Here is a 27,514-nt window from a genome sequence, read left to right as displayed (position 1 = left end):
TTTGTTTGCTGTGTTTTCATCTTTATATAACTTTCAAGTCAAACAGAAACAAAGAACAAAAGGGCTCCTTAATAGCAGAGCAAGAAGCAACACAAACACCATGAACATGAAGGACTTAGCACCAAAGATTAGTCTGACACATTAAAGAAATAGGTTTATAGATCTTAACAGATCTTTTATATTATCCTTTTAAACTACCCTATAACATTTTATCCAGTCCACAGAATGGTATAAAAAATAAATCCTATGCTTTCTGGAGCAGCAGGTATTGGTGGCCGTGCCAGGCAGAGTCAGCATCTTCCCCACAAGGCACCCCAGTCTCCATCTTGTAGGAGGATGGACAAAATACAGAATACCCCCTCACTAACTCCTGTGCCTGTGACCTTTTACAAGACCACATGCAATTAAATTTTCACAAAACCAGCTCAGTTTGATGTTCTAAAATGAGAGTGCACCATCACATTAAAGACTGTGTACCATGAAATATGGAAAATACTTCCTGTATCACTAGGTTTGCATCAGAACCTTCTTTTTCTGAAGCAGCAGTTCATACTGCACATATCAAAAAGACAGTACATTGTTTTGTGCCAAAACCAATGGAAGACAAACCTTTTATTTCTTGCAATGTTTTCTGCATGACACTTTCCCACTGAGTATAATGCCTTTGTGGACTTGGAGCTTGCAAAGAGAAGGTGACTGCACTTGCATGATGCCATGTCCTAAAAATTGAAAATGGTTGTACCTGAAATGTGTACTTTTAAAGGTGATATGGTACTGGGTTTGTGTATAAAACAAACAATATCCCAAACTGTGTAGCATTATGGTGGTAATTCTCATAATCAAGCACAATCTTGCCAAGTCAGGAAGTCTTTCATTCATAGTCATAGAATGGTTTGAGTTGGAAAGGACCTTAAAGCTCATCTAGTTCCAACCCATGCCACAGGCAGAGACACCTTCCAATAGACCAGGTTGCTCAAAGCCCCATCCAACCAGGCCTAATCTAAGTAGACAGCAAACTTAAGACAGTTCTATTTTTCTTGTAATAAGCAAATGAGCTTAGGAGGCATGCCCAATAAAAGCTGCTGGTAATAGTTGTGTATGTTGACACTCTCAAGAACAGAAATGGCAGTGGGTATGTCCTGAATCTCGACTGGTATATGTGGCTGCTCTTCTCTTGGTCACACATTCACAACAGGAAAACTAGTGCTTCACTTAAACTTAAAACAACAGATAAAAGGGCAAGACCTTGCATTTTTTGTATTGAAGATCCTGGATTTTGTCCTTCCTGGTGATAAGTCTGAGTGCCCAAGCAGGAGGTTTTTATAGTCTCGCTTGAAGTGTTCATCCCTCCCTGCAGCTCAGAAATGAAGCATGTCAGCTACCTCAGTTCATTACTGGTGTTCTTCATCTGCAGCTACGCAGGGAAATTCTGTTTCAAAACAGCCAAGACAATCTCATTACAAGCACTGCATTTTTATGAAGGGGGAAATAAGGAAGACAAATGTACTCCTGCTCATGAATTTGCCTCTTCTCATTTCCCCTCACTGCTCTACAGAGTTATTTGATTCATATTAGGAGTTATTTGGGTCACTTTTACCTTGAGAGAGAAAATAATGGTAACCTAATTTGAGATTTGTACCAATTTAAGTAAGAAAATGAATTCGGAATATTTTGCATGGTTGCTAAATTTAACTGAGTGTTCAGTGAAGCATGAGCTTCCAAATGTGAATGAGTAAGAGGCTTTAAACCATTTTCCCCTATTTGTTTTTAAACTGCATTTGTTACTTACGATTAGCAATTTTGTATCATTCATATGCAGTGTACTGAAACTGAATTCAATAAACTGACCTTCTTCCACCTATTAAACTTAACTTGGTATTTAATTATTATGCATGCAAAATCAGGCAGAAAAACTAAGGAGCATTTATAAATGAGACCCATGTGGTTTATGTGCACTGAATAGGAATATTTGTGTTTATTACTTTTCATAAGAAAATTATTACTGCTTATTTTGAATGGGGAATAAATACCAAAATAGAACATCTGCATCAAAGTTTAAAAGCCACAACAATCACAAAAGTCATTGAATCTCACCCATTTAGTTCTATTGCGCAGTCTGCTCCATGTAACTTTTTACAACCTACTGTGCAAGAAAACAGGTCATTTAAACTCAGTAATTAGTATTACAGATAAAATGGCACTGCAGCAATGTTAATTACTATAGTACTGATGTAGCATAGGATATAATACATAATAGTCGCATCCTTAATTTTAAATTGAAATGCAACAAAGCATATTATTGCTACACGTCCTCTTCTGAACGTAAATGAATGTTATTCAAGTGCACCATTTGTATCCTTGCAGAATGTTTTGAAATAAATCACAATTCTACTTTAAGTGGCATATTTCACTTCCCAGTGGCATAAATTAAGGAATCTTTTGTAATAGGAAGTTGGAATAGGAACATTGGAAATTATGACAGGATTATATTCCACATGAAAAATCTCCATCATTTTTCGTTGTCATTCCAGCAGCCGTAAATCAGTTTGCCAATAAAGCACAACATCCAGTCTTTTTAAAAATAAGATGAATCCTGAAGAGTGTTGCAGCTATTTGAGGTGTAGTAGGAACTAGGGATACATGATCAGATTGGAATTAATCCTGCATTGCTATAGCGGAAATATCTCGCAACTGTAAAGAGACTTGTGGAGGAAGACAGTGACAGTTTTCACCTGCAGCTCCAGCAGGAGCAGGGCTCCCTGTTTATGAATAATTAATTATAGCTCTGCTCTTTGCGGCACCTTCACTTTTGGATAACGTTATAAATATTAAAAGGAAGAAAGAAGTTAAATTTCAGATTTGTTCAAGCTCACTTAAATAATTTATGTCAGCTGAAATGTTCCCATTTTTGGTGCAGGAATTCTGTAATGAAGCCATTATTCAGACCTTGCATAAAAAAATACTCTAAAAGCCTACTTATTTAGAAGTGTAATAATCCTATTCGTTGCAGTAGCCATGTGCCCCTGGCTAAAATACGTACATACAGATTTAGCTAAATATTTGAATATACAGTGTCAGACTCAAAGCAGAAGTTGAAGTATAACCTCAGGTTGTGTATTCCATCTCACAACAATAAGATGTGTCGCTACATTTGAATGAAGAGGTGTAAAGAGCAAAATCTTGAAGCACATAGAATTAGTTTCTAGGATTTACAAATTCTTTTAAATGCTTTTGTTTAGGTCAGTGGGACGATGTATAACACAGGGAGACATGTATCTCTACGATTAGACAAAGAGCATCTGGTCAACATCTCTGGAGGACCGATGACATACAGCCACCGCTTAGAGGAAATCCGGTTACACTTTGGAAGTGAAGACAGCCAGGGATCAGAGCACCTACTCAATGGGCAGGCCTTCTCTGGGGAGGTATGTCAACCTACTTGGAGTTACAAATTAATTACTCGCTTTCCATTTCTGCCTGAAGGTATTTGCAAATTAATTTGTATTCACAAAAAGATGTTTCCCTTTTTCCAGTCGGAAAATCAGGGAATTGTTTTCTTTTTTGTTTTTGCTCCTGCACTGCAAACTGTGTGACTCATGTCTAAAAATGAAACTGTTGTATTTATTGTCTGCATAGACACATATATGCATATATATAGCATATATATATATATATGCTACTTAGAAAGTAATCAAGTATCTTTTGGTGGGTCCTTTATATCTGCAGTAAGCACAAAGGTTAACCACAAAATAACAGTGATAGTGCTTCAAATTCTTATAAAAGTGCTATTTTTGCTGCTCACTGGTGTGATACACTTTAAATTGAGCATCATTCTGCCTTTGATTCATGTAAAAATAAGATGATACTTAATTTTAGAGATGGTTCCACAGAAGTCTGTAGGTATGCTCAAGAAATAAAGATAGCTCTACAAGTTAAGCCCTCATAGAACTGGTACTTGCTTTGTAAAAAATACAGGTCTGCAGTTGTCCCAGTAATGATAATCATTTTATGATCCTGATAGCTATTGCAGAGCCCATTACTCTTGCTTGATATATTTTAGTCTCATTTATGGATTATTTTTTCAAGATGTGTAGTAAAGTTTGCAGACTTTCTGGTAGATAAAACAGACCCTTTCCATTCTTATTATGTAGGAGCATTTTTCCATAGAAGAGATGCATGAGGTTTCTGTTACCCATTGTTGTTCAGCATGGGCCACATCTGTGCATACCTAGCATGCAACCCTACTCCACAAATCTTAACAGATCAAATAATGCTTCAGAGTAACTGTATATTACTGTGGGGATTATTTTGAAAGGCACTCTAGGTATCCCTGTTACCATTCTTTCAGAAGACCAAAATGAATACTTTGTCATAATAAATCACTTCTTTTCTTGGAGATGAATAACGAAATTACCATCTGTACTATGTATCACAGACTCTGGTGATGAGTCAGTTAATGTATGGCATTTTCTTTGGCACTGTGCAACAGCAGTTATTTAAAAGTAGGAAATGAATTGCAGAGTTGTCAAATGATGGTAATCATTTGTTTTGTTTTCTAAGCTATGTAGCTATATAATATACATTTATGCATAATAATGGCAGCTTTTCCATGAAATTACTCATCTTACACACCTGGCTTCTGATTGCCTTTGTTGAACTCTATGATAAGTGAACATACAATGTATAACTCCTTTAAGAGCTGAAAGTTAAGGATGCTGTAGTAAATAAGGTCTTTGCTTTCCTATGAATATTTACAGAAGAGCAATATTCAAACGAAAATTGACTGACCAAGAAAGCAAATATTTGTTTGAAACATACCATTGCACTTGGTATGATGGATCAGCATCATCCCAGATCTTTTTGAAAGAGCTCTTAAGTGATACTGCCCATAGCAGGGGGGTTGGAACGAGATGATCTTAAGGTCCTTTCCAACCCTAACTATTCTATGATTCTATGATAAATTCGTCAGTCGTAGACTGTAACAAAAGGTACAAATGTAAAGCACTGGTTTGTAATATTTCATATTAATATTTAACTAGGCTTTTCTGGTTTTGACAGGAGTTTTGAAGTACTATTAGTATTTGTTATTTTCTAACAGAGACCTCAGGTTTTGCTTAATAAAAGCAGAAAACCTAGCTAAGTGGAACCACTGTCACTCAGTCATGCACTGCTTGATTCTGCAGTGTATGCAGGGTTCATCCAGTTACCCAAATTCCTCCTGCAGTGAATAGGAAGAGGTTAGCATCTTCAGAAGATGAGCATTCCTGATAGCCAAAGATGCATCTCTTAGCATAGGACAAATCACTCTATGGAGATATATCTCCCTTGACAACAGAGCAGAGGCAAACAGCTTAGACTGATGCCTGCTTTTCAGGTGACAAGATGGATTCTGTCCTTTGAGGATGTGTTTTCCAAAGTTTCAGACAGCTGTTTTGGGCAGCTGGACAGGTAAGTTCCAATAAGGTCAAGTAGTAATTACTAATTTGAACCTGCATCTGCACAGTTACGTCTTACTTACAAAACACATCATTTCCAAAATACAAGCACAGATTCAAATTAATCATGCTGAATTAACTGCTGCTGAATAGGAGGACTGCAGCTGGTGTATTCTTGATTCACCCGCCCATACAAGTGTTGTCTGTATAAATAGGTGATTTTTCAATAAGCTCTCAGCAGTGGAAGATGTAATGTCTGCAGGTTCCAGCCACTATAGTAAGAAAACTGTAACAAGCTCACTGACTTTATGATAGAATACATGTCTTTGTAATGTCACGTATGCTTTCAAGACTGTTGCTGCTAATTACTGTTCAGTCCTGCATTGGATAATGCTGTCAAAGGAGATGGGATAAAGAAAAAGAACTGCGTAAGTGCATTAGTTTAATTTAGCTAGTGCAGGTAAGAATAGCAATGAGTATTTGCTGCCTTGGGTTTTAGCAAGCATAGGCAACCAGAGAAAAATCATTGCAGGATTACATTGTCTGACTGCTAAGGGTACACTAACTCCCCTGACACTGGCCTGCTACTGCTTCTCTTCATGTTGCCCAAACCCACTATGGGTTTCACTATTTCACTGTTTTGCTGTGGAAACAGTTCTCAAGGAGGAAATTCGCCAAGAATTGTGATCTGCTCCAGTAGATCACAATTAGATTATTCCTACTCCTCCTTCCCTCCACTTCTGTCCTCGCATTTTCAACAAGCTCTCCAATACATGTTAAAGTCAGCACACTGCAGAGATAGAACGGGACCCTGGGGAGAGGGCAGGGGAGAGCAGTACCCATCCCTCACACCACTGGCAAACTATTAGATTGGTTCAAACAGACCAAAATTAAATCCAAGTACACATAAGGCAAAAGCTTTTAAGCAGCGCCAGTATATTTTGAATCAGCTGCAATGTTCTTTGCACATCTGGAAATCCCACCTAACGTCCATACCAAGCAAGAAGTTTGCCCTTAGGGACTTCTTTTGCCTTGTGAAGATGTTCTGTGCAAGGGTGGGCACTCAGAGCACCAGAGAGTGCCCTGGAGTGGGACCATTGCATGAAAAACAGTCTAGAAACAGTAAGTTGTTTCAATAGGCACTATGGTCTGAATGATAGTGAGAGGGTTCTAATTGCCAGGCTTAACATTTAGCTAGGTGTTAAAGACTGTCAAGAGAGATCTCCACAATAATGTGGTTACCTTTCAGCCCCTAATTATCACTTTGGTAGGCAGAATAACTGAACTAGTGCTTGGACAGTTTCAGTGTAAGGGCTTTAAAAGTGTGTATCAGATTATCATCAGTATGTTTGGCACTGCTAACAGGTAGAGAAAGGCAGGCTTTGGAATGCTTAAATAAATAAATTGAGCATTCCCTTGTCCATCTGATACATACTTGTGTGTGTTTAATTCCCTTCTCTGTTTATAAGCATCCTACTGTATTATTATGATTAAAAGAAAATCTCTGCTCAAGCAAAGTCCCCAACTAAGACCAGTCATTAGTGTCTGCTGCCAAATGTCTCTATGGAAAACAACTTTAAATGCTTCAGAGTTCATATTAGTTAATGAGAAAGACCATTTTTCCTTTCAGACAGCAGCACTACAAAATACAATGGAAATTACCAGAGTTCTGCTGTTCAGGCATTCTACCTTGTTAAAAGAAAAGGGTAACAACCTCCAAAAGGTTCCTGATGAAAATGGGACCCTTTAAGTTTACCAGGTGGCAAAGCCATAAAAATCTATACCATTTTCTTTTCCTAAGCAGAAAAAAATGAGAAATGTGCTGTGGGAGACCTGCAACCACTTTATGGCTGTGCACTGCAGCAGCCTTATCAGTGCAAAGGCAGGAAGTCAAGGAGCTTAATTATTTGGGGTTACTTTTCACTAACTCAGTGGCTGAAGACTTTGAAACAAGAGACCATAGTCCACAACGCATGAAAAGAATAGATTTCTTCTTCTCTGCCCACCAATTCAGTCTTTGAAAACAAAGATTATAAACACACATCCATTTCATCTGCTGCATAAGAAGTAAAATGAAAACCAGGAGAGTGTCTAGATAAATGAATACATATTGCAAGCTGTACCACACATTTGGGAGCTCAGATTTACTTAAAGCCACTAAGAAAACCTAATAAAGTACAAGAAAGTGAAAATCAAAGGGGGAAGCTGGAAAGTCTGAAACACCATCCTTCTACTATTGCAATTTCTTTGACTGCAGGCATATTCTACGTGAGTGGGGAACTTCCAGTGATAGTAAAGGATTACTGATCAGAGAGATCAGTGTTGCAAATCCAACTTGTGATATTTTTAGAAGCAGGCCTGTCACATAGACAGTCTATGAGAAGCATTCAGCCAGCTGGAATAATTTAATCCAGCCTGCTGCAGAATTAGCCTGAATTGTTAAATCAGAAGCAGCGGCTCTGTCACTGAGACCTTCTGTACACCTGACTGGCCTGTGTGGTTGCACATAGCTTCCCCCCTGATCCTAATGCTGGTATTATTAGTACAAAAAAACAAAACAAGCCAACAAACAAACCCCACTTTTACTGGAATGAAGCACTGTGCCTGTACTATGACTTCAGTTATGTTGGCAAAACAGAACATGTCATGGCAAAAATTAGCATGCCAGAAGACACGACAACAAGACAACCTTCAGCTTCACTCCCAGGTGATATTTGGCTCAGGACTCCAACCTGCTCTTCTAACCTGCGGGTCAGTTCAGCACAAAGTCCCCTGTTTTCTCTGCACCGTTCCCTAAACATACGAAATCTTTAAATTCCTCTTCCTGGTATGGTTTTCTTGTTCTTTTCTCTCCAGATACAAGGATTTGTGAGCCTAATATGGGTTTCCATCAAGTTGTGCTAGCACATAGTCCTTCGTCTTCCTCAGGAAAGGAGCATTACATCAGCTAGCTCTGCCACTGAGCAGAGGACAGGAACCTCCTGCTTCTTTCTTAAGCACATTCCTACAGGTGGTTACAATGCCAAAGCAGAGGTAGCTGATAGCCAGCCCATACTATGCATTGTCATGCTGGCACTCCTGCAACAACTTGCCAAAGGAAGTTTGGAATGCAGGTCTTTCAGTGGCATCTCTATTGTATTTTGGAGACTTTGTTGGAAATTATGCAGGTCATTTGTAAGTATTTCAGGCAGAAGCTAAGTTTACTGTACTCCAGTGCTTATTAATGCTGAAAAATAAGCCTCTGAGGAAAGTACCAGATGAGGGAACACATGTCTAATGAATGGGTGGTTTAGTAAAATCTCTATAACCTTCAGATTAATGTTCAGCTCCAGAGGAGAAAGTCAATAGGATAATGAAATAAATTGCTATAGGAACAGCATATAAATCAAGAAGAGGTAGTGCTATTGTCATTATAAGGAGACGATTCACACAAGTAATTCCAAATCAGTGGGAGATGAACATATACATTAGTTCCATGAATGCATCTCTGTCCAACCTCAAGTTTACAGGTGGCTTCATCCAAAATTTTATATCCATATCCACAGAAAGCAGAGCTAAAGTCCGAAAGACACTTACTCATCAACACATGCTTATTGTGTTGTTCTAAACCAAAATCAATTTTATATTTTAAGCTAAATGGGGTTTTATTGCTGGTTAATATAACAGAAAATAGGACTGAACAGTTTATTAGCACAGACTGAGGGATATTCACACCTGACTCTCATCTGGTAATTTAAGAACTCTAAATCATCCATGGGGAAATGCCTTTCCACTTTATGTTGGTTTTATAAGGAAATGAGGCTCTTTAATGGTGATATGTTTTAGTAGCAGGCTGCCTGCTCTGTCTTCTCTCTAAAATGACATAGAAATGAAATGGCTGCCTCTCCCTCTGGGCAGCAGAGCTCTTAGGATTTAAAAGCATGGTCCATAGGAAAAAACAAAAGCATGGTCCAGGGAAGATCTCTGCTGAGATAATCCAGCAGCAAAGCTTGCAGGGAGGCATACATGGAAACCTGTGCTACTTTATAATGTCAAACTTACTAAAAAATGTTTAAATGTTTCCAAAATACTTCCCAGGGAAAAATAGGATTAATCAAGATTATAAACTAAAAGTTTTGCTGTCTAAAGAGTCATTAAGGTGCTCAGGCTAATACACATGCTGTACCTGCAACAGCAATTAAATAGTAGGTGACAATAGGAGAATAGAAATGACATAGGGAAATAAAAGGTAATGCTTTAGTATACTGTGTATTTTGCTGTCATACATGTATCAGATTGTTCCAGAACCACTGCAGGAGGTAATACAGAATTAACTTGCTTGCAGTGCAGCCACTTTGCTGCAGCCCTGCAGGTTAGCTCAGTACCAGCCTTCTGCCTCTGCATGAGTCATTACAATGGAAATGAAGGACAGAAAAGTCTGGGGCATGTAGCCCCAGACTGAACAAGTAATCCCCCAGTGGCTACACAAGGATATATAAAGGGAGAAGCTGCAAAATATAAAATATATTCAGGTTTCATGAGATATTGCAAGTAATTTTCCAAAATCTAATACTGACAATCAGAATGCTAGGGTTTATTTCCCAGATTTCTCATATTATTTGGTTCTGCCCCTTGTGTACTTGTATTTCTTAAACAATTCAAAGCATCTGAATTAGACACATTAACTGCTACTTTGCTGATGGGTAACAAACCAGGTCTGCAGATAAAAAATGCAAACTAATTGCTGTACCCAATTCCATTTACCTTATTTCATGTTCCATCAGCTTTTTGTAGGGTTTTGGGTTGGGGGGTTTGTGGCAGATTTTTCAGCATTATATGCACTTACATGAATTATGGATGGAATTGTGGAAAGAGGAGATGACAGAGTGATTCCTCGAAACCAACAGCAGAAAATGGGAAAGCCAGGCAGTAACTGAACTGTCTTAACATCCATGGCTACATGGCAGCAATAACAATCTTAAAGTACCAGTCAAAATGTGCCGACATCCAGATCCAGTAAGCAGCAAATGGGCAATATTTAACATGCAGTCTATGTTTCTTATCAAGGAAGTCTCTCCTTTTGAACTGCTCTATTGGAAACCACGAGAAAGATTAACTTTCCAGGAATATGGAACAGAAATTTTTGTGCTGTATTTTACATCAAAACGCAGTAAACTTCCTATACGGGCTACGTGCTAAAAATGCATCTTAATCCTTAGTGACCTTCAAAAGGAGTTTCATCTTCAACACTTTTGAAGTGGAAATAGTTGACTTTTAACTTATGTTCCTGCCTGTATTTTTTTGGCTAGGCAGTCATCTCCGAGTCACGGGTAATATATGCTTGTTAAATAAGAAATCCCAAAACTCGATAGCCAGGAGAAGTTATAGATTCAAGTGAAGGTGCAGCACCTATAAATCACTGATCATAAATACATAAATAGAAAAAATACACAGCAACTAAAAAACATTTTATGGGAATGGCTGCATTGCAAGGCAGCACCAGGGTATTCATACAGTCACAGTTTTACTTTTAGTGCTCTTGTAGTCATACAGCCATTTTTAAAGGAAAATTAGATTCTAAAAATAGCCTATTTTATCCTTCCCTTAGGAAAAAACCTTAATTACACAAATCAAGTTACATAATGTCCAGACTTTATATCAGCAATAAAGAATTTTACTTCATGTATAATCAGCTTCTCATATCATAAATACCATCCACGTTATTTTTTCCACCTTTCTAAAGCTTGATTAGGAATGGAAATACAAATGAGGATTTGACTTGGGTTTTTTTGCAAGGGAAAGAATTTACAGTTCATACTATAGGTGCGAGTGTGCCTTTTATGATAGCACAGATAAAACTGGAAAAAATTAATGGTTTTATTTAAAGCAAATTGTAATAGGATGTTTCTCTCAATATATACACCTTAGAAGTTTAGTAAATGCGCCAAAGGGGAATCAGGATTGGACCTAGACATACACCTATAGCTCTTTGGAGAATTCCAACTAAGATATGTGGGGAGGAGAATTATGGCTTTACTTCTTTTACCAGAAAGACTAACAATAGCATATAATTGAAAGGAACAGTCATTTGATTTTATAAGCCCAAGCAATCATTAGATACCATCTGGAGTTTGAGTGATGCTTTAGAACAAGTGTTGAACCAGTTCTAAAATTTGAGACTAAATTTCAGGTACCCAAGAGCAGGGTTTTGCTCTTTGTTTCAGGCTTTCACTTCCTCATATATCAGGTTACTGAGGTATTTGTAAAGTCATTGCACGTGAAAAAAATGCTTCCTGTCACATCAAATAAATGAAAGACCTTTACAGGATTATTTTACTATAAAATCCTTCTGATTATTTAGATCTGGTAAAATTGCCTGAAACAAAAAACATTGAGTCTTCCTGGAATAACTGAATACATTAACATTTCAGACAACAAACAATGCAGAGATCACCATTATCAACTGAGTACTATAAAGAATTAAAATCTTGCATATAATGTTTAAGGGTGTGAATGAAAAGCTGTTGGGAGTTATGGTACCAGCTGCTACATGGCATTGAAGTTCTCCTTCATTACTGCCACTGACAAGCAACTGGACTTCTACTTTCAAGTGAGTTATAGCAGGAATCACAAATGATAAGCATACGTTTGCTTATTTATCACCTAAGTCTTAAAGCATCCAAATACCCTAGATTTCTCAATGCTTTACTGAAGCACATTATTCTTCCCAGATTCTGCACAGGAAATTTTAAGTGCTTGGTACAACAAGCTCAGCATATTTTGCTTCTGTTTATTGCCTTCTGGAGACTCTGGTACAAGCTCCATAGATACTGGGTGCTATAGACTGAAATTTAAGAAACTGTACAGGCAGATTTTTAGGGGGCTTGGGGTTTTTACCCTTCTTTTTCCTTATCTACACATATATGGGTGCTCCTTGACAGAAAACTTTCCTCCTTGGTAAATTACTTTCCTGAATCTTCTGAACTGTCCATCCATTAGCAGAACTGTGGGAGCTGCCCAACCAAATGGCAAGCTCCATGACAATGTCAGCTTATATTAATGTAACATGTGACACAGCAAAATAGCTGCTGCAAGAAATGATAAATATTGAATTTCTTAGATACCGAGTGAAACAGATCCCTTCAGTAATAAATATATTTTTGCACATGTTTACTTTTCAGTTACCACCTGTTCTCTTTGGGGGGGAGGGAGAAGTGGAAGAGTGTCAGTGTACTGAGAGCACAGTCTGTCACTGACAATAATCTAAATCCCTTCGGTGCCTCCATTTTAAAATCCAGCATCATAAAGCAATAAGGTGGAATTTTCCTGCTTAGAGTAGCAGCTGTAGGATTTGCTCTTTTAAACCACTGCGACACTGAAACATTCAGCACTAAACCTCTGGTGTCACTTATGAAGTATTCACTTTGCCTCGTTCCATATTATTATAATTTGCTTGGGGTGACTTGACTTGCTACAGGATGATTCTTCTTTAATTAAAGAGTAATTTACCTCTGCAGCCAAAAAAACTGTGCTCATTCTGAAATGGGGTTTGTGTTACTTGGTAATGATTTCTCCATTACACTTCTGGTAAATTTTAACTTTGTTCCCAAAGCTGTTCAAAGCACCATTGCAGAGAAAGGAGGAATCAGACTCACTACTTATACAAAAGCTCTTGCAAATGGACGATCACAAAAGGAAATAAAAAGCAAACATATGTGGATATTCATTATTTTGCAATGTACCAAAACAATAATGAGCAATTACTGTAAACATCACCCTGGACAAAACTCTCATAAAGGCAATGGACTTTTGTCTGAGGTTAAACACTGTGATTTGTTATTTATATCCTAACCAGGGACATCAGACCACAAAAAAGCACAATACCCTTTCAGCCCAGTCTCTCTGGGCTCTGGTACACTGCCTGTGTGCTGGAGGATGAATGCTGGCAACCAGACCATAAAAAGGAGCATCCAGAGTTAATAGTGGATGAGATACAGCACCTTCAGGATACTGATCCATCACCAGCACACACAGAGAAGTTCCTCAGGCACTTGCATGCTTCATTACTTGTTTAATGCCTAAGTGGAGTCAGATCCAGCTAGCCCTGAGAGCAACCATGGCTCTCCCAAGAGTATGGGGATTCAATTTGGAGCCGTCTTCTTTAGCAATTTTAATGTTACTCTGTACGAATAGAAGAGCTTCAGACAGCATATGTGACCCTGACTTTAAACCATGCAAACTTGATGGTACAGCCCTTCTGTGGAGGCAGGAGTTCCTGGCTCATACCCTCGTGTAAATCAGGCAAAGGAGGCAGCCAAGATAGCAGGAAGGTCCTTCCACATCCTATGTTGATGTTCTGGTCACTGTAACTAGGGATCTGTGATGTGGGACCACATACTCCTAGGTCTGAATTAGCCCAGGAGGAGCTCTGGCACAAAAGTCTCCCTCCTCCCTGTCTGTTTCCTAATACACAATGGCAGCTGCAAACCCTCACCGGTAGCTCTTTGACCTTCAGGTTATTTCTGTAGCTTCAGGTACTCCTTTGTTAGGTCTTTGTCCCTTACCTTCTGTTTAATAGTTTCTTAGTAAAAGCCAACTAAATTGTGCCAGTTGTAGCTGCCTTGTTATTACATTTTCAGGGAGGTCACAGGTACAGTTTTCATTCAGCATACGGACTTGACCTTCCATCACTGCTGTAGACCTTTCCTTAATTAGAAGGACACAGGCATACACTGCTTCCCAGAAAGACAAAATACTTCAAATTTGAGCTATTTTATTTTCACCCTCTAGGTAACTGATACTTTAGTAAAGGCTGAGAAGGAAATACTCCTGAATCTTATTTTCTTTAGACAAAATCGTGATAGGTAATGCATTAGGATACTTCACAAACAATAAGGGGAACCAAACTTACAGTTCTGATATCATTTCATGAGCATGTCTTTCTAGAATTATCACAATTAGAGCAGGCATAACTACCATTAAAATAGCAAGTGTGTGACACTAAGCACAATAGCATCAGTGTTAACGCCATGGAGAATTACAGTTGACAAGGTTAAACCGTGTTTCTCAAAGTCCATTTTCTTTCCATTTATCTTTTAATATCCCACCTTTACCTGTCTGCACTCTTATCTCTGTATAAATTGCTGCATACACCTGCCTGGATTGGCTGGTTTAAAACTCAGTAGAAATTCATTCATTCTGTTCAGTTATTTTACAGCAGTTTTGGTGGTTGTTTTTAATGAAACTGCCATGAAAAGATTTTCTAACTGACAATTTGCCATCGGCACGTTAGAAAAGGACCATATACAAATTATTACTCTGAAAGCACTATCAAAGGCAAAGGGAGTTCTGATTTCAGCTAGAAAGGCCAATCCCATTACTGTCCATCTCTTTCCATCATCTCAAATTTTACTTACTCTTTCTTATCAAAATATGAACATACTACTGCCATCTAGTCCCTGGAAAGTCTGCTTATGACAGAACCAGCTGGCAACACAGTCTTTATCTGCTTAACCTTCAGTGTAGGACTGATCAGAAACAGCTATCACATTCTCTCAAATGTGTAATTCCTATGAACAAAAAAAAAATAGATATTTTTCTATTCTACTTCTAAAAAATAGATATTTTTCTATTATTCAAGGCATATTCAATGCAAACAGTATACTTTGGCATATTTGTTATGTGAATTTTGCTCCTTTCACCTTTAGCAATTTCTTTCCTGTTTCCTCTGACAATCTAATTACAAAATGATCAAGAACTGAGCTATCAATCCTTTAAAGTATCTCCAATAGTTCAATACTTTGAAGTCTATGTCCAAAGCACAGCATGCAGGTATGGTCCTAAGAGGCCCATCCGTTTTTGTGCCTATGCAGGACTCAATCTTACAGCCTTCATGGCTACAGGAGTTCAGCCACCCAATTCTCATTACCTCCTGCTTTTTCTTTTTGCTTGACACCATGAGAGTTTGAAATACCCTGGTGGGGTTTTGTAGATGAAGTTTCTTGCTCCTGCTTCAATCCATCAAACTATGAATGAAGTACATCTGCTGCACTAAAATTTGTTATATAAAGCAGTGAAGGAGTATGGCTTTCAAAGTGTGGTTCTGCTGAGATGCTCCAGAAGAAGCAAGAAACAAACCTTGATCCTATTTTCCTTATTTGACAGAATTAGCATAGTTGTCTGCAATAAGGAATTCTGATTCAGAAAAGGATAAAAGACTTCTTAAGTATTAAGTGTGCTACTGTCAAGTGCTTTGAGAGGAGATAGGTTCATGTTTGTTACTTGCTGTCTTCACATAAAAATCAGGGATGGGTCAATAAAATATCATAAAAACATGCTGCCAATAAAAGCATAATTTAGAATACAAAAAGTATTTGCAGAACAATCCATCGTGGGTGAAACCTAGAGTCTTCTTTATCACACATTCCTTTAGCAGGACATGTGTATTCTTCAGAGACAAAGAATCAAAGAAACAGACAGAGCTCTGATTCCAGTTCTGCGTATTGTGACATTACTTGGTGGCTTTGGGGGTTGTGGATTGTTTCTACAGAGTGCTGTGGCACTGACCTATGGAGCCAGTTTTACCTGACATACAAATGACTATACCAAGGTTGCTCCAGTTAAGCTAGGTTCTGGCACATTTTGCTCCATTTTACCTTCAGAACAGTGGTCATAGGGAGGTATTTCCAGTGAGGTGGCTAACAGACAAGCTTGGAAGAATGATGATGCTGTGGTTGTAAATGTTACAATCCATTCCGGACCATTCCTGTTTTAGGCATTAGTGCTAGAAAAGAGGCATCAGACAGGAATATTTCTATGCACATCCAAGGCTGCAAGTCACAGCCTAACCCTAGGGGTTGTGATTTAAGGCTCTCCGTAGGAACTCTAAAGCTCCTGGGCTCTGGGTACCCACTTTGTCCCTTTTACAATCTGCCTGTACCCACAAACAAAATGCATAGGAAAACCAGTCGATTAGTGTAAGGTAAGATAGAGTGATGAAGACACTGCCAGACTCTTGGCTAAATCACAAGACAAACTGGCAGGAAATCAGGCTGGTTTCTGATAACCTCTGCTTGTGTTTCAGCAACATTTCTTTGCAGTCAAGTTCCCTCCACGAGGTACTTTGGTTTTGACACGTAAGCATTTTCCTAGCAAAACCCTGTTTCAGCATCCCTACTAGTTCTGCTTATGATTAGCGTAAGGCCCTGCTCTGTGTAAAGCCCAAGGGTGTGTTCAGTAAAGAGGATTTTCACTGTTTGATTAGTAGCTTAGAGCCTCCCTATCTACTGTTGGAAGTCACAAAAGGTACACTAGAGGAGCTGTGCTTCCTTCTAACTGGTAGAGCTGTTCCCTAGGGTAGTTAATTAGCAGGCGGGGGAGAAACACCCTTATTATTCCAGATTCTAATGAATGTCTGTTTCATTCTCATAGGATTTTCTTTCAAAAACAGAGGAAAATGATGAAAGGAAAAATGGCAGGGGGAAAAAGAAATAAATAAAAGATTCAGTATCTGAAGTTCCAAAGCCTCTTTCCTGTGGCCTATTTGAAGATACGTACCTACTTTTTCGATATGCTCAACACTGCCAATAAATACTTCAAAGAAAGTTGGGAATCTTTTGTTAGCATTCTGAGCTTTCAGGCAGCACGTTTGGGGTCTACCTCTCAATCTCATAATACATTAACAGCTCTGTTGATATAAGTGAAACCATGGGCATGCCTATAAATGTAAACTAAAGTGAGATGTGTGTTTACAGTGCAGTTTCTATTGTCAGAAGCCCAATACAGTGGGTCACAGCAGGAGGATGCAATCCTTAGGGTTTAAAATCTTTAAATCCATCTGAATATAAAATATTCTGGCTGCACTGTGATCTTATATAGGAATTTCACATTCATTTTTATTTTTATATAAAGTATTACTAAATAAAGTATCTTGAAATTGCTATTACTGTAGGAATTACAAAGTGATTAGAATGAAAACAGAAGGTTTTAAAAGCCCCAGTCTTCTTTACTAGCACCCAATACCACATCAGTTTGTGATGCCATCCATCTTTCAAATGATCTTGTAAACTCATCGATATTTGGTTGGGATCATCAGACAATCTTTGGGCAGCTTGAAGTAGATCGATTTCACTAGTGTACTGCTAGATGGTATGCCTTATTTTGTGCTCTGAAAGTGGCAGCTTATAACTCAAAGTGAATGACCATTATTAAATTTAAAGATGCACATCATTTAAAATGAAAACAAAAAAAGGGGGAATTCTAGAAACCCAACAGCATTACTGAGCTGTCCTCTCAGCTGAAAATCTGCCCTTTAGTGATTGTGAAAAGGAAAATAAAAATGTAATAAAGAGCTGGAAGAGACCATCTGTCTCCTTTTAGATCACTGTTTTGTTTAGAGTTGAGCCTGAACCAAAAGCCTAATTCAGACATGGCCAATGTTTGGAAGAGGTCACATTGTGTTCCCCTCCGATATTCAAAACTGCTGATAGCTGCTCACAACAGACACTAATGACAGCCCTTGGAATGCTTTTTGTCAAATGCTTTACAGTCATTAACACGTTCCCCATTAACTATCAATTACCTCGAAGTATAATTATGTTGCTGGTTTTACAAATGGGTAGACTGCCAGGCTGAGTCAACCAGGACAACAGGCCATGGCCCAGTGAAGACCAGAACATGAGATTTCATGGTGATTTCAAAGTCATGGACATTTTGGCCACCCGGTTTCTCAAATGGTGGCAGATGGGTATCTTAAATAGGCTGGTCTTGTCATTGTTGTTTCTAAATTTAATCACCCTTGCACTGGGCAGGCTGCAGCATCCAGCTATAGTAAAGGACAATCATGAATTTCCCAACATACAATATTCTGCCACCCAGAAAATCTTTATCAGCTATACCTGAACCTGTCTCCCACCAACAACCTTTTAAAGTTCCAAACTTCTAATGTAAATATAGCAAGAGAGGCAGATAAAAACAACACTGAATAGAGAAGACTGTAGTATAATAAATACACCAAGCTAAATAAATCTGGAAGTACTTTCTTCTAAATTGCAATAGGGCTGTAAACATTGACAAGATTAAAAGTCAATGAAGCAGTGAAAATAATCTACAAGATGTATCCTCAAAGTTCATGGAATGTCGATATGGTAAATATCTTTAAAGGTCTCTAAATACAAAGCAATTTTTCTTGGGATGTATAGGCTCAGATTTATTGAGCCATTTAATTATTTTGACAGTCCTCAAACTTTGAGATGTTGATTGATTCTAATCAGTAGATTTGTAGCTGAATCACTGTTTGTCAAATTGCTGTTAATGAAGCAAATAAAGCAATTTTTCCTTAACATGCACACATTTCTTTTGTATACATTCTATACACCATTTATCTGTGTATAAAGCGGAGCCTTACCAATTTCTACAACACAAACTGCGCTATGGTAACAGCAAAGCAACCATAGGCTTCCTTTGTAATTTTAATTTATAAAGGAAATCTAATTTACAGCAGTGGCACTGTGTAAAAATAAGAAATCCATCTCTGGCTGTGTGAACATCTCCAGCTGCAGACAGTAAAACTGCTGCCAATTACTTGAGAAAGAGCAGCATGGCCTTTGGAAGCTGAAGTCTGACCTGCTGCAATGCATCAGCTTTTAAGTTTCTGGGCCAGCTATTCTGGAGTGGTCAGCCCAGCAAGAGCTACACTATGGATATATATATCTGTATATGTAGATATAAGAGAGAAAATCAGCAGCAGTTCTGAGCTGTTTTGAATCTATCATCCACTATTAATAGTTGGCTAGGTGAAAAACACTTCCTTGCTTAAGAGGCTGTCTTCAGCATTTTGATTCATGGGAAATTTTCCTCCTCCTATTCTGAAGCAATGAGAGCAGCTCCTGTTTTGGTAGATTGTACTGGGAAATTGCTAAAGACTTTTTTGCTTTTACTGCTGCTGGTAGTTTTACCCTTCTCTCCATTTGTTATTAACAGTGGAGGAAGCAGAAGGAAACGTGTGTCTGAGGAGCTGCTATTTGCTCCTGTCTTTGGTCTGTTTGGCTCATTGACTGCAGATGAGTGTGTTGTGGCAGCAGCATACTCATTCTTACCTTTGTTTGCTCTAAAGTTTTGTCTGTTCTGAGATTAGTACTTGGTTTTGTAATAGAGATGGACCTGTATGGTCAAATGTACCGTGTTGAAACACAAGCTGATACTGCAGAATCTTCGGCAATTGAGCAATTCAATAGAGTCACTATTGTCTCATCTACTCTGCAACTGTGACCTGTAATTGAATCAAAGGGACCACAGTATTTTATCTGGGCCTTTTTAAGTAGTCAGAATTACATTGTCAAAGTTGATCTATTTTTATCCATTATGAAATTGTTTTTTCACCAGACTTTCAGCTGGCTGAGAATAGTGTAAGTGTGATGAGGGAATAAAACTGCAGAGAGCTGTGACCAAGCTACTGCTGATCTTCTAGGCCCACATCATAACTTGTCCCCCTGATGTCAGGAGAATTTGTGACGGTTGCCAGATGCCAGGCCCACCTCCAAAGTGTTCATCTACTACTGAGTACAGAATACTTCACTTGTAAAATACAGCAGGAGCATGAAAGATGCTAAAAAATAAGTTCTGTTGTGTTGTTCCTTGCTAAAAACTTAGAAATTGTCACAAAGATAAGGATGTCAAATCATTAATCAGAAGTCTTAATACATTACTTTCACGTCACTGCTCAGAGTATGAGCAGATTTAGCCTGTGTCTGTTCTCCCAGCTATGTTCTATGTTAAAGGCAGCTCTTGTGTCACCCTTTTTTGTACAGTCCATGTCTTTTGTAGTGCTTCAGATGATAGAGAATAAACTTTGCTAAAAAATTACAGAACACTCTCCAAAGGTCAGAAAAGGGAACAGAAAAGCAGGTTGTGCATCCATGAGTTTTGCTTGCCTATACAGTCCTTTTTTGCCTGCCTCTTTACTTTCTCATCTGATCAGGCACAAGGAGATATCAAACAGGGTGAATCAAACAAGTGAAAATAATTCAGAAGGTTGTGGAGGTTTTCTTCAGCCACAACATCAGTTCATCTGAATTGCAGCATCACTCTGTACATTTAAATTGTATATTAATGGTGCACTCCTTGTATGATAAAAGGCTATAGAATATTTTTTTTAAACACAGTCAAGTTAATGCAGCATTTGGGATCTTTTGCATTTCTAAACTTTAGTGATTCTAATTATGGAACATCAAAGCTAAAAAAAGCAATGCTAAGATGCAGTTTGGCAGCACAAAGAAAAGGCCAGAGCAGCTGAACTCATCTTTCTGTGCCTTCAGAAACACTTGCAAGAGCAACCTGTGACATCCTCAGAACAATGTAGACAGCAGAGTAGCAGCACTGCCCTTTCCCACTGTGATGGCCCCTCAAAGAGCAACAGAAATATATTCACTAACCTCTGAACACCACTGTGAAAGGAAGCTCAGGTCTATTTAAGGACCATTTTCCTTCTCTATGAAATGTGCAGTGAGGAATGTCACAGCTGGGTAGCAGTGGTAACATGAGAGGAATGACAGATTCTAAGTGACAGGAAGAAACAGGACAGAAAAGGACAGGGGAAAGGTTTGGTGTCCATAAAAGCAGGGGAATATATGGCTTGGAATATGGGCAAGGAAAAAGTCATGGTCATACGTAGTGCAGATATCAGAATAGGGCAGTCTGAAAACGAGCATGGCTCCAAAGGAATCTGGGCCATGCTGGGCACATTCATCCTCTAGCACAGCTTTTATTTCATCTTTTCATCTCCTGGCAGTAACCGAAGTTGACAGGGGCTACTGGAGCAGAATTTAAGTCTATTAAATGAAGATAGGTATTCTCAGTTCTGGAGAGAAACACAGGCTGAGTTGATAAACCAGCTGAGTTCAGCTGAAATTACAGGGGGAAAAGCAGATAAACTGAAATTTGGACTGGAGCACAAGAGCCAACAGCAACTCTATATTGTGGTTGAGAGACATAATGCCCTGAAGTACTAACAAAGGTGTTTTTACATCTCATCCTGAGGGTCCTACAGATTATTATTTTTTTCCTGAATAAGTCCTTAAAGTCCCAACCTTGATGTTCAAACTCACAATTACTTTGAGCAAACCTATTTTCCTGGTGAGATGCCCTCTTTGCTTCTGCAGCAAATCTCTTCTATTTGACTTCCAGTTCTGCACCAAGTGATTTATTAGAGAAGCTGCATTTTTTTCCCCCCTTCTGTAAAGTGTCAGTTTCTGCACAAGATCAAATAACATCCTGTGCTTTAGTATTGATTAATTTTAATTATTAAAACCTTTCTCCCAGGAAAAACTCTTGATGCTGTTTCCAGCAAATTTTAATGGAATTCAGGAACTTCTTTTCTTGAGGAGATCAGGAAATACTGGAGACAGAGTTCTCACTTTAAACTGAGCTCACAGTTCCATAAATTGTTTTTTATAAGTAGGAGGAACTAGTTTTTTCCTTTACCTTGTGTCTATCTATGTGTATCCTTTTAAAGTCGCAATAATGGGTTCGCAAATTACATACCATTACTCCAGCTTTTGCAAACCTGTTGTTGCAAAAGCTGGAGTAATAGAAGCACGTAATTTTATGCAGTAAAACTTAATCATATCTATATTTAAATGAACTGTAAAGCTAAACACATACTTTGCATATATACTACACTTATTAAAATCAGAAAATCGATCATTTATTACATGTCATTTTAGTGATATGCAGTCCCCATTGCTATAGTTTTGTATGTGGTCCTTTCCTTACAACAACCTCATGCATTGATATTGTTCAAGTGTCAATGAAAACAAATAATAGCTACATTTGTATTATAATTTCTCACATTTAAGCTCTCAGGTTTCCACATCATTGACAAATAGTTGGATGTTCTAACAAGGTAATAGGATAATTACAGTGTTGCTCCATAACTCAACATCTACAGACAGCTCTATCTGCATTTAAAGTGTAATGCAACTTTGCCTACAGACATCACAAACCAGCAGATCTTACCACAACGACAAATTGTTTACTGCAGTATAATGATATCAAATACATGCTTAATGATGTAAGCTTGACAGAGTAATAAAGTAATATGTACAGTCAAAATTATCTACAATTAGATGCCTACTTTGGTTGAAGTGTTCTTAACATTATGGTTCAAAGAGCTGGATTTTTATCTGCTGTAATTTTCAGCTCCATTTCATCTGTGCACTAAGAGAAAGGTTCCCTTTCACTGTGCAAGAGCAATTCCACAGGATAATGTACATAACATAGAAATTAAATAAAGGAAGACAGATAACTGCAGAAACTACAGCTGGTCAAACTCATAACGAGTAATTTCATGGGGAAAAATAAGACAAAACCCAGAGGAGAAAATGCTTGTATGAAATGGTCTTCCCCTACACATCTGAGAAAGGGCAATACCATCCCAGTCACTGTGCACCAGCATTCATAAATACTTACATGATTTTAAGAGACTGGCATGAATTCAAAGCTAACCACAGTATTAGCCTAGCCCTGCAGTCACACTGTGAGCACGCAGCTCCCCAAGTGCACTGGGAAAGCAGGACCCATGACCGACTCTTTAAAACCACCCTCCCAAGAATGCCTGGGCAGGTGGAGTGGCTGCTGTTGGGGAGGCACCACAGGCCTCCTGCCTCCCCTCCTTGCCTATAACCAATAATGTCACTGAAGGAAATGGTGCTGTGATGAGAAAGTTGAAAGACAGGGGTTGCAGAGCTGCAGCTGCATCTTTCACAGTCCCTCACTTCATTCAGATGTTAATCCCCATGGAAGTGGTACTGCAGATCCCCATTCAGTTAGTGTTCCAGAGGTCTATAGCTCTTCCAGTAGGAACTGGAAGGAGCAAGAAATAAGTAGTGTGTGCTATTTGCATGGCAGCCAAAAATATTCTGAAGGCCAGACCCTTTGCTAGTGAGAATAAGGAGCTGCTTTCACAGCCTGGCTGAGGTCAGGCTTTCTGCCAGCAGAAAACAGTTTACTACAGAACAAAGCAAATTCCGAAGACTTTCAGTTGGATCATCACCCGAATTCACATTTTCTAATTGTGGAAAGTCCAATAGACTAAAGATTTTTTCAAGCATTCAGCATTTGGAAGCATGGCACATTCCCTGGATTTCTTTCATTAGGGGGAAAATATCCATTTAGCATTTCAGGTATTTCCATGCCGCTGTTCTCAACACGTCAGCTACATAAATTAACCTGCAAATGAATACTGTCTGTGTTTTCTAATGGGAAAAAAGGCTTTGACTTCCATTGCCTGATGTAGAAAGCCTGCTGAGGAAAACTGCGAGTTTGACTTCAGTGCTGCCCCTTTTACCACCGTCACATCCAAGAGGCATATTTTGAGTCCTAAAGGGGTTTCTGGATTCATCTACATTTTCAAGACAGACATGTGAAACACAGGTTTTTGCTGATCTAAGCTGCTGTTGCTTCACTCACCAGCCTTTCCAGTGAAGAGCTGAATTACCAGTTGAAAGATTCCAGATTCCTATCAAGTCAGATGAACATGAACATTCCCACACAGCATCTCCAAAGCACTCTCTGCTCAGAATCCCTTTTCCACAAACCTCAAATCCCATTAGGCAGATCTGCTCCTAATGTCAGAGGTGATGCACCATGGCTTCACCTTCTGTTCATTCATCCCTCTAATTCCTAATGGAAGCGCTATTTGATTTTTACAGTGAAGCTGCATAAATGATTTTCTACATCCTTTTGTCAATTCAATTTTCACATCTTATTACTCAAACAGCCCACAAGAGGCATGGGAGGTACTGTATTTCTGATGGAGTTGCAATCGGTTTTCCTTCTCTTATTGACATAAACTCTTGACTAAAAGTGTATTCACAAAGGTAACTCTCAGCTCTACTTCCTAATGTTTAGATGGGATTTTCAGATGGTTTCTTGTTTCTTAAGCATTTGGAAAAACTGTAAAGCAGAGGTCATTGATGTTAGGTAGTCTGCACAATTACCAGTGAGTTAGGAAAAGGTTGCTAGTGTGCTGAAATATATAATTAGAAAGTTTCTGAAGCAAGTGGAATAAGAGAAGTTCTTTTCTTGTCTATATGAAGCCAAGACACTTATTTGTTGTGGATGCAGGGAAGCAGAATTGAGGGATGGTATAAAACAGGAAATTGCAGAAGATACCTTTAACAAAGAAAACCACTGTTAATCCTTGGACTTCAACCAAATGTGGTGGAATTACGGCTACTGGAAAGGCTTCTGTGATCATCTCCTGTGTAAGTGGCACCAATCAGCACTTGTGAGGCTGTACAGAACTGATTTTACCACGTGGCACGTTTCAGGGCCCTTTACAAGGCACCCAGAAGAATGTGTCCTTATGATAAACAAATGCTCTCTGTGTAATTTCATGCCATTTTAATTTATGCTGTACTCATTTGTTGAGTAGTGTCTGCCAATATCTGACTTTATGTCACCAAATCTGTAGATAGAGCTGAAAGGCTTCCTTCATAAAAGATAACTGGCTTAGTTATGACTTCTGAGTGTCACTTATCTTTCCTACTAATGTCATTCAATTCATTTAGAAACAAGATCATTTTAAAGCTGTCTGCCTTAAGCTGCAATACCTTATATTCTTAGATAATTCCAGTCCTTTTGGTTTGTCTGTACTTATTATTTCTCAACTTCAAACTTAACTTTTAAACTACAAACATGAAACTGTCTCACACCCAATTTACACAAACAAAAAGGCAGTTGTATTTCTCATCACTTTAAAAGAAGCTTCCAGGATATTCCTGAACCCCCCAAAATCCCCAAACAAAATATCCCCTTACTTTCTTTGTGCAGGGTAGATCTGTGCCTTCTTTCCTCTCAGTCTGCACCTTAAACAGGAAATCCTGGTCACCATTTTTGTCCTACTATATTATAAAATGAGGGCAAAAGGGGTGAGGCCTAAGTCGACAACTAGATTCCCACTAGCCCAAATTCTATTAGCTTTTTCCCCTCATTCTTTTATTCATCAGTCTGTGATATTTCTCTGTCTGCTCTTGCCCAACATGCCCACCCTTTGAACAGAAACGTAGCTACAGATGGCACTTTGGCAAGGTAGACTGAGAGCTCTAGTGGCATCACATGTTGTTAGAGAAGGCTTGAGCTGCTAATGCATCCCTCTCACACTGTTCAGTGACCTTGCACGTGTGTCCTTTTGACACAATGTCTTAGGGTAAGACAGTGAACAATAAAACTAGCATCAATTGCTACTTCCACCACACTTTTTGACATGTAGGAACCATTTTCTGCTGCTTTCTGGACTGATTGCTAAAGAAATACAGAATTCTCCCAGAAATTCACAGCACCATTATATAACTGAATCTCCCAAATGGAGCATTTATACTGAATTCATCATCATGGTGTCTGAGCATCTGTTGTATTTAAAATGAGAAAACAATTTGAATGTAGTGTTTAGCCAGAAAAAGCTGCACGAATCCAGAGACAGGCTCATTTAATAGCCCTTTTTCCTACATTGCCCCTAATCTCTCTTAAGATGTAACTCTTGTATATGATGGATCGGGTCAGTGCCAAATTATAGCTTGCAATGAAATTTTGCATCAGCCAAGACAAAATCAACATTAAACATTTAAGATTTCATTTTGATCCTCACACAAAGTGAATTGCAGAACTGTTTCATTTATTTATGTTGACCCAGCTCTTGCGCATCTGCTAACAGTGAATGACAAGAGTGGTTGACTGGCAGGTCAGCCAAAAATATACCCCATGTTTAGGGTAATTGGCAGTGGAATGCTTCCACAATGACTGCCCTGTCAAAAACTCTCCTTGAGTCACACAGCGATCAGCATCAGGCACATCTGTGTACCTCTGGGGCTCAATCTGGGTTTTTCCTTCATTGTGTTTCCTACTATCTGGAAGAAAGTACAAATGACTGTGACACTTGTAACAGTTCATCAGCATTTGGATGGCAGGAATCCATCACCTTTCACATTTATTTCTTCTGCCTATCATTTACTGTATTTTTTGGTGTTAGCACAGAGGTGAAAATTCCTAATAGCAAACTCTGAGCCATGCACAGCCCATCTGACCTCTGAAGTAATTTGTTCTTCCTGTAGTCCTGTGGATTCTTAAAACAAACATCAAGTTTTAAATACTGTCTGAAATTACCCCTTTTCCTTCTTGCAAATGAATTAAAGACTTAAAGAGGAAATGAGAAGATATAGAAATATTCAGAAGAAATACTTTAAAATCTGCACTTCATTCAGATCATATTTTCTAGCTGCAATGGCTGCACATAAGTAATAAGTGTATTTTCCTCTCTTAGTAGCCTCACCAGTGTAAGATACCAGGTCAGAAGCCAAAATGTCTGTTTCTGTCCTGCATCCGATTGGATCCTCACCATCTCTCTTCAAAGTACAGTTAAACAATCAGAGTATCTTAGAACAGATGCCCTAGAAAGCTTAAGACTCTCACCTTTTGCTTATATATCTGCATCTAGAGATAACTACTTTAAACCTAAAGAGTCAATAATACGTACTCAAAGTACCAGAGTGCTAACTACATGCCAGGGAACCCTGGCTAGAGCTGACTGTTGAACATCAGTTATTGAACAGAGGTATTGCAAGTTAGTTCTTATTACCAGCTCATGTAATGATGTCTTAAACACCATTTGCAGTTTAAGGGCTAATTCCTAGCTTAACATTTTTTCTAGTAAAGTAGATTTTGCAGCCAAGCACAGTTAACCCTTGATTGCATTTCTGCTTCACTGCATGATGCACTACTGTATTTCTCTGCATGTTTTTATAGAGCTGGCTGCTCAGGAGCAGCAGAAAACTGAGCTCCTTCCTTGCACTCTTAGTCTTATTTGTTTAAGTAAAAAAGAATTGCAACCTTTTTTATTTACCTTGGATACAAGTGCTGGCGTATTGCTGTAAGTGTGGATGACAGGCCTTTCTATTAAACCACTTTTTATAGGCATTTCTTTGATCACAAACTGTCAGCAGCAGTAAAAAACCTCAAAAAACAACATACCACATTTGTCAGCAACAGCCCAAAGAACATCAGATTTAATAGAGAGAACCTCAGAGAGAGAGATACAAAATTATTTC

General features: G+C 38.6%; 1 protein-coding gene across 1 annotated transcript in view; it reads left to right on the top strand.

The window, feature by feature from the left end:
* The window catches only part of CA10 (carbonic anhydrase 10), a 194,152-nt gene that overhangs the window by 147,390 nt on the left and 19,248 nt on the right, over positions 1-27,514 (top strand). Inside the window, exon 5 of the mRNA XM_034067969.1 lies at positions 3,240-3,425. Within this exon, the coding sequence (XP_033923860.1) occupies positions 3,240-3,425 (186 nt within the window). The remainder of the gene's footprint in view (positions 1-3,239; positions 3,426-27,514) is intronic.

Source organism: Melopsittacus undulatus, chromosome 11, assembly GCF_012275295.1.
Source record: "Melopsittacus undulatus isolate bMelUnd1 chromosome 11, bMelUnd1.mat.Z, whole genome shotgun sequence".
Taxonomy (NCBI): Eukaryota; Metazoa; Chordata; class Aves; order Psittaciformes; family Psittaculidae; genus Melopsittacus; species Melopsittacus undulatus.
Note: the sequence above shows the minus strand (reverse complement) of the source record. Positions and strands in the feature narration are given on the sequence as shown.